At 37.9% G+C, this 8370-nt stretch overlaps 1 protein-coding gene across 3 annotated transcripts in view; it reads left to right on the top strand.

Annotated features, from left to right (window-relative positions):
• The first annotated feature begins 343 nt into the window (after window positions 1-343).
• LOC137971106 (uncharacterized) overlaps window positions 344-8370 on the top strand; it is a 135800-nt gene continuing 127773 nt past the window's right edge. Inside the window, exons 1-5 of one of the 3 annotated variants that reach the window (XM_068817828.1) lie at window positions 344-697; window positions 4507-4689; window positions 6037-6111; window positions 7052-7146; window positions 8230-8291. In XM_068817828.1, the coding sequence (XP_068673929.1) occupies window positions 392-697; window positions 4507-4689; window positions 6037-6111; window positions 7052-7146; window positions 8230-8291 (721 nt within the window). In that variant the 5' untranslated portion in view covers window positions 344-391. The remainder of the gene's footprint in view (window positions 698-4506; window positions 4690-6036; window positions 6112-7051; window positions 7147-8229; window positions 8292-8370) is intronic. The other 2 variants (XM_068817827.1, XM_068817826.1) reach the window with 2 other exon arrangements.

The raw sequence follows: 8370 nt of genomic DNA, 5'->3' as shown, positions 1-8370 counted from the left end.
CGGCCCATGGACTTATAGGCTTAGTATGGGAGTTGTTGGCTCCTTGTCATGGACTCCTGCTTAAATTTTCCAGATTAGTGCGAGGATCATTTCTCCCTTACGGCTGAAGATTTTTTTGTAGAACGTATTGAATTTACAAAATGAGGGGTGGTCCACAGGGGTGGTCCACAGGGATTGTCGATGGACTTGGGGTCCATGTTTTCTATACGTCCCGCATTCAGTAAGCCACGCAAGAATACCGCTGAATCAGGGCGCTTATTTCCCTGTGGGCCCGGTCCATGGTTGAATTCAGTTCGCACCGTCCTTGATTGGCGTTAAAGGGCGTTGAACAACCAGGCCCTGGGTACGAAAATGTTGCTCAGCTGCGTAGGGACTGGGGAAGTTAGTCAAAATGATGGCCACTGAGAGGAAAACACGGGATGAGGAGTTGTTTATTGACGTTCACTCTTCGAAAGAGCCGGATGAAACAGAACTTATTCCAGCATTGGGAGAAGGAAGAGGCAAACCAACAAAAGATGTCACTTGCATCGCCCTTCCTAAAGCAGCACTTGGAATAACGAAGGAAAAGCAGTCGATTCCCAGGGGTTCGACTGGGCGGGGAAGAGCCTCTCTGATGAAAGCTCGTGCTTTGACAGATTCACCTCCTGTTAGGAGACCAGGAGAGAAAGTTGAGAAGCAAATTTCCAGCATCTTAAACGTAAAATGCCTTTTTTTGTTATGATTTTGAAAAGCGCTTGTCTCTGCTAGCTTTTTGAAACGTTGAAGTACCTATCACCTTAACACACTTTTCCACTTTATTTTTTCTCCGAAATCGTCCCAAATAAATCGTGTTGTTTTTAGAACCTTTTGATTGAAATTTCACTTTTTATAGGCCTTATTAACGATAGCCGCCACGTTGGTTTTCAAATTGTCATGCAAATTAGCCATGTGTTATGCTGGAGGGCAAACATTGGAAAAAAGGCAAATTGCGGAAAATCGGCTCGTCGAAATATTGAAAATAACAATGCTAAAGGTACATTTTAGAATTTAGAATTAAGCACCTTTTATAATAATTTTATATCTTTGATTGCCTTTGACATTTTGACTTTCTACTTCGTTAGCTCCTCATTTTTCACTAAAAAAAAACATCGAAGTAACTTGTGTAATCATTCTATTTACTACTTAGGTGATAAGCACTCAATGAACGTGAAACAAATCATCTGTGTGGCTAAGATGTTCGTTATAACCTCTCGAACTTGTGTTGTTTGCCCCCTCAGATGTGAGTGGCTAATTTGCATGATAATAGCAAATCCAACATGGAGGCCATCGTGAATAAGGTCTATTGGCTTTGAAAGAGGGGAACAGGGGTCATACTTTGATCCAAAACCGAGCAATGAAGGGGATTGGGTTTGATACCGGGTTGACGTCACAGACTGCTTTGCATTGCGATAGGTCTTTGAAAACAGCGATGCAAGTTACTTTGTGACGTCAACCTGGTGTCAAACTCATTCCCTTTCATTGCTCAGTTATGGATCAAAGTATGACCACTTTTCCTGTTGTTCAAAACCAGTGAAAAAAGTGAAATTTCCATGAAAAGGTTCCAAAAACAACACAATGTATTTTGGACGATATCGGAGAATAAATTAAAGGGAAAAGTATATTGAGGTGATTGGCAATTTAAAAAAGTAGTTCTTTAGCACTAAGAGTACAAACCAGTCTGTGTGAAACATGCCTATAAGCTTGCATATGCAGACCGCAAATTGAAAACCAGGGACAAAATGCAGACGGGGTGAAATATGAACTATGGACAGGTAAGATTTGACAGTTGTAGCCAGGAAAAACTATGGGAGCAACTACAGAATACAGGGCCACATTCAAGACCTATGGAAGTACTGGCTCGTTTGGCTCGGCACTTTTTGAAATTCTTTGGTCAGAAAGGGTTTTTAAAATAAAAGATCAGTTGAGCTGTATAAAAGTGCATTATGCTACTGTGTTGACAAAAATTTCCTGGCAGTGGTTTTTTTCCTAAAAAGGATCATCACATTTAATTCAACTTCTTATTGCTTACTGCGATTTTCATAATTTTGGTGAATTTGTCTTCAAGCTCCAACGGCCAAACTGCATTTTGACTTTCATCAATCAAGCTTCCGATGCCAATGGCAGATGGCAAAAGCAAAATCTTGATGTGTGATGTAACCCACCGATCAGCATCTTTGGTCCCTAAGGTACATTTGTACATTTGAACTCGTTGCCAATGGAAAGCAATGGAATCTGTACAAATCTTTTCTGAAGAATTTCTAAAAACATATCATAACGATATTCAAGCTGTGAACTAAACAAAAACTCCAATTCACTTTCCGGAGGCGGAGTCGATCTTCCCAGCTATTTCCGGAAATTTGATTGATGGAAGCCAAAAAGCAGTTTGGCGCTTGGTGCTTGAAGGTGAGATTCCACAGAATTATGAAAATCGCAGTAATGCCTTAAACAGGGATTTCATTAAAATTTAAAGTTGGTGGCTGGTTTTAGAAGAGTAACTGACTGCTGTCATTGTCGATTAATAAATAATCACTTTTAAATTGATTTTAGGTTTGAAAGAATCTGTCTTTAATTGCTTCAATCCAGTAGGGAAAAAAGTAGCCAGCTTTTGAGTTCTCTGAGTGAAGTAGCCAATGCTTTTTGTCTGAACTTATTGAAACCAGCATTTTAACATTTATTTAGTCTCCTTTTATTTATTTATTTAGTTATTAATTTACTTATTTATTTATTTATTTATTTATTTATTTATTTATTTATAAACTTCTCCCCTTTGGGCAGGGTATCCCCACAGAGCTCCACTCCAGGGACCCAAACAAAAGGCAAAAATACATACTAAATTTAACAATTGTACGCAAACAATCATCACTTAATTTAAAGGTACAAATAGCTCCACAAGAGTGACATTTGATATGGATAGATTTAAAGGATTGTGGTATGTGAACATTGTAAGAAGTTTTGGTTATTTCCTTGTTCGCTGGAGTTCAGTGCACAGACTCCATTTCGCCCATTTAGCCTCATTTTATCCTTGGTCTGCAATCTGCTGTCTGTTTTTGACAGTGACTCATGGTTAGTATGCAGCATATGATGGAGTAGTGATTTTTTTGGTTTATGGTTTGTGATTTAAGCCACATGCTTTTCACCCCTGAGTGGCTATAGAAAATACAAATTGGTTAAGAGTAATACAGCCCTAGTTTCCATGAGTAAGTTCTCTTTATAAGAAATGTTTGTCATCAGTTTGAAGTGGTATCTACTACAAATAAACAGTATTATTGACTTCAGGATCAGGAAAAGGGGTGAATATTTTCCTCTCCCCTCTGCGGCTTGGTAAATATGCACCAGTGTCCTCTATTCACCTTGAATTCTGATGATGATGATGATGATAATAATAATAATAATATCATTAACTAGCATTATCAAGGTGTTTATCTGGGGTACACAAATCTCACTTTCATTACTTCTGCATATTAGGTATGTTTTATAACTTTTGTTATTAACTTATACATTATTTGTGCAATAATCGTCTGCTTTTATTTTGGATTGTTTAAACTTGGTGTTATGTAAATTTAAGATGTGATGTGGTACCGGTAAATAACTGATGAATGATTTGATATCTTCACTTTCAACTTGTTGCTTACTTTAGCATTTGGAAGTTGGCTTTGCTTCTTAGTTGATTAATTTTAAATGAGTGCCTGGGCTTGAGGATTGGTGCTCTAACCATGGATAATGAAAGTTTATTAGTTGACCATTATCAACACTATTTACAAATTTGCCACAGATCATGTTGATAATAGGTGGCCAATATCAACTCTATTCACAATGCCACAGACCATGTAGATTCAATTTTACTCAAATGGGCTGCTTTATGGGGACTGCGTCATCAGCTATCAGGAGAAACTGGTAGTAAATGAAATTAAATAAAAAGCTTTAAAGTGCCACTAGGACGAAAATGTTTAAATTGGTTTTCTTTTCAAATTTTTTCAACGTCAATTAAGTCAATATGTTCAAAATAATACAATGCATTTAAATTTGGAACGATAGAAGCGAGATAAGTCGGGGAATAGCCAGCCAAAAACCGCTAAAAATCTGTCGGCCATTACTCGGACGGCATTGGAGAAGCCTGCGATCATTTTGTAAGCGGTCCTAATGCAAGAATTGGCTCGTGACGTCATACGTGCATCGCTTCGTGAGCGTTTGACAAAGCGAACAAGTCGATCAAGGAGTAATGTATATAATATCAGCAAAAAGCAACTCGGCGATCTCTCACATCTCATAGACGGCATGGGGTAATCTACATGTATAAAATTATTATAATTAATGTGTTTAAGTATGGACTAAAAATTAAGGTTGACATTTAAAAAATACAATCTAAAAAAATTTATAGATTCAGTTGAACTTTGTCATTAGGATTTTTTGTACTTTTATAACATGATATTATGTCTCAAGCTGTCATGAACATTCTTGTCAAATTAATGAGCCATCTTTCTAATACAGAAACAAGAGTCATTTCCTCCACTGTCAGCCAGTAAAGTCAAGCCATCAACGCCAAAGTGGTGCAAAGAGACTGCTACAAGGTTAAACAAGAATAACACATCAAGACCAGTCTCAAACGTATCTGATTCAACAGATGAAAGAAATACAAGCTCCACTACACCTTTGGTTTCCATAGGATGTAAGGTTAGTACTGGGGTATAAAAAGAAAGGTTCCGGAAAGGCTATAAGGGCTCAATCTCACCTTGGAACCGTTGTTTAGTTTAAGTTAATGAAATTATGTATGACTTATACTAAGCCTGCATTTTCACAGCTATTCACTTTTATCCTTTTCTTTGCTGGTCTAAATTTAAGGTTGTTGTACTGCTCAGATGAGCATCAGGGCTTTTGCTCCCTTCCTTGTATGTTGAATGTTCTTATGTCAAATTGGCTTACATAATTTGCTCCTTTCGTTACTGTCTTGATCCACATTAGTAAGTGGTTACTCGATCCAGGACCTTGAGGTCTAAACGTAAATTAATAGTAGAGAGATTAGGCAACATATAAATACAGTAGACAGCAAACATCGGACTAAAATTGGCATTTTGTCAAAAAAGAAAGAAACTTGTTTGATATGAGCTCATTTTTTGTGTGTTAGCAGCAGGTATCAATTAATTTTTCAAACGAGAGAGACGAGTTAGAATAACATAATATTATTTTCATGCTTTTACAGTGTATGACAAGCAGTAGCCCACCATTTCGCATTTCATGTAAATATGATGCTTAAAGGCCCACCTTCATCCTACAGGCATTGCTTGCTGTGGAAAAATTTTTATGTATGAAAATTCAGGCCAACTTAGCTGAAGTTCATCCAATCACATTGCTACGATAAGCAATGCAAATTTCCAATTAAGAAAAACAAACGGTCCAACAACCTGTTGGTTCATTAGGTAGCCCTTTAATCTCTAATAATAGAACTTTGTAGTAGCAGTTATTAGTAAATGTAGTAGAGTATATAATAATATTATAATAGTAATAACAATAATAATAATAATAAGAAGAAGAAGAAGAAGAACAACAACAACAACAACAACAACAACAACAACAACAATAGTGATAATAATACCAGTGGCATGATTTATGAGTGGCACGATTTATGAGCATGTTCCTAACAAAGTTGCAGAAAAGATGAAATCACCATCCTATGGAACATGCCCATACATGTACATATCTGTACAGAGCCATATCCGACCAGACATTTCTGTCAAAAGCAATAGACACAATGAAATATACACCCATCGATATTTCCAACCCTTTCACTCTCAGGGGCTCCCAATTATTGATGAGTAAAATGGCCTGGCACTAGCCACTGACTAAAATGAATGGGTGTGACTATCAGAGATATAAGGTTTGATGTGCAATTCTGGCAAGAAATACAAAATAAAAGAGAGATGGTCAACAAAAATAACTCTTACATCCTTGTCCATGGACATACATGTAAGCGTTTGATTTGAGACAAATACACCACTGAATGATTTCTCTTTTCTTGTACAGGAAGATTTGTTGGCTTCATCAGATGGCAGTGATGTTATCGTTATTGAGAATCTTCCTACAACAATTACAGAACAAGTTTGTTGTTTAATATGCTCACTGACAAATAGAATGTTGGCCTTTAGAAAATTAAAATAAATTAATATTAAGCCCATAATCTTCTTGACTTCGTGTTTGAGGAGGGGAGGAGAGGGAGGAGGGGGTGATCATGTCCTCAAAATTTGGCAAGGTGATTTGCATTAATTGTGGAATAGCATAGCTTCGTCAACCTTAAATAAACTTATGTATCCTGAGATAAGATAAAGGTATCAATGTAGAGCTAAAATTCAATCAAACACTGTAAAATCATCTTCTTTTTGTTAAGGTCACCCTCCCCCCCTCCCCTCCCCCAACCTCCCACACTTCAAACCCCCTCCTCTTATCTTTCTTGTGGGATCCAAGAGGCACTTTCATGTTGGTCGGTATTCTCAACAAACGATTGTTCGTATTACATTTGAGTTATGTTTTTTTCAAAACTGATAATGCTTACTTGAGTATGGGGGACAATTTTTGATGTTTATTGCCCACGTTTCTTCACACAAGTTGTATGGGCGATTTGCATGATAATATCATTTACTACGAAGATTAGACTTGTTTGAGTTGCTTTATTGTCAGGCAAATTTTAACAATTAGACTTGGAGGAGAGAAGAAAAATCAGAATGACAAAGCATTCTGATCTTGGTAGTAAAATCATGCCATAATGAAAATCGCCTATTTAGGTTCAGAAAAAAGGTTAAGGAGAGACTTTGTGACGCTTGGTTAAACAGTCTCATTACTGCCTTCACACCCAGGGAAAAGGAATCAGGGATACATCTGCAAAAAGTTCCAAGTTGAGAACCTCTAGAATCTAAATATTCCACTGATCTTCAACACGAACGGCTGTGATAATCATCTCTTGTAATATTAAAATAAGCACTTGTTGATTTGTTACTACTTAAAAGTTGTACGTGATTTTCTTTTCTGGTGTGATTCTTTGCAGAATTTGGTTGAATTGTTTAAACCGTACAGCGACGTTTTGGCATGTACCATTGATAGAGACTACCATGGGAAAAGTTTAGGGACAGCTGTTGTCAGGTCTAGCTTAAAAGCATTTTATTATCATAGAGTCATACCACACACGTTCTATCCAAAAATCCCCTTAAGCTTGCAGATTTCCCAGCAAATGTAATTTGGTGTTTGTGTGTTTTGCAGTACTGTAAGTTTGAGCGAGCGTGCGTAACGACATAATAGGCTTGCGTGGCTACCGGAGTGCAGCTTGAAAACAAGGTGATGCAAGTTAGCGGAAAACTTACCGTAAATCTATTGCGTCCTTGGAGAAAGAAACAAACTTTCGTGGCATCTTATGTCCTTTTCTCCAATTTATGTGATTTGAGCTAGTTTTGAAATCCCCTAGAGACATGTGTGGGGTGTATTAAGTAAGTTGCTTTTTAGTGTCTTTTGCTATAACATAAGATAAGCTGAAATCGATACGTTACCTAAGCTCTCAAATTGTTAGTCTGGGCTGTCTGTGGCTTCTTTAGCCAGGAGTAATACTAAAGGCACGTGATGGGTTGTTGCAAAGAAAAGGTAAAAGAATTCCAAGCTTGGCCAGTGACGGGTGTGAGAAAATGACTTGTTGTGTGCTTACCAGTATATTGCCGTGAAGGGGGCTTTACTAGACTGCCCATTCACGCGGATTTCAGCTCTGCTAGTATGTTATCAGTTCGAAGTCCCGAAATCGTGATCCAGCCCATGGCCTTTTATTGTGTGGTGTGCGTGATACGGCTCCCGGCCCGTTCACTTGGTTGGTTGATCGTTGGATTTATGTGCAGGAGGTCGTCGGATCAAAACTCTGGCCGGACCAACATTCATGGTCTTCAAATACTTGGGGAGAAAGTGCATCCTTTGTGATGACTTCTACAATTGCTTTGGTCTTCTCGGGTAAGGATGATAAACTGTAAGACCCTGTGGGACGTAAAAGATGCAGCACAGATTCGCAAAGGGCAGAGCATACAGTTCCCGGTGTTCTGGTCTGTTCTCTGCGGTATATCATGATAGGGAGGGTAAAGCTACTCTAAAATCCGAGGGTAAACAAAGATGTGATGATGATGATGATGATGTGCGGCAGTGTTGTAAATTTCCATTTATGCTAAAGTTCTTGTTGTTCTGTTTGTTTAGAATGAAAAGCAGGAATGCTTGTGAGTGGATAATAAATACATTCAGCGGTGAGAAATATCCTGGTGAGTGTAGAATGGAAGGGAGGGGCAAAGAGGAAATAAAACTATCGTGAAAAGCATAGCTAACTATGTGAAAAGCAAC

The sequence above is a fragment of the Montipora foliosa genome, chromosome 9 (genome assembly GCF_036669935.1).
Source record: "Montipora foliosa isolate CH-2021 chromosome 9, ASM3666993v2, whole genome shotgun sequence".
Classification (NCBI taxonomy): Eukaryota; Metazoa; Cnidaria; class Anthozoa; order Scleractinia; family Acroporidae; genus Montipora; species Montipora foliosa.
Note: the sequence above shows the minus strand (reverse complement) of the source record. Positions and strands in the feature narration are given on the sequence as shown.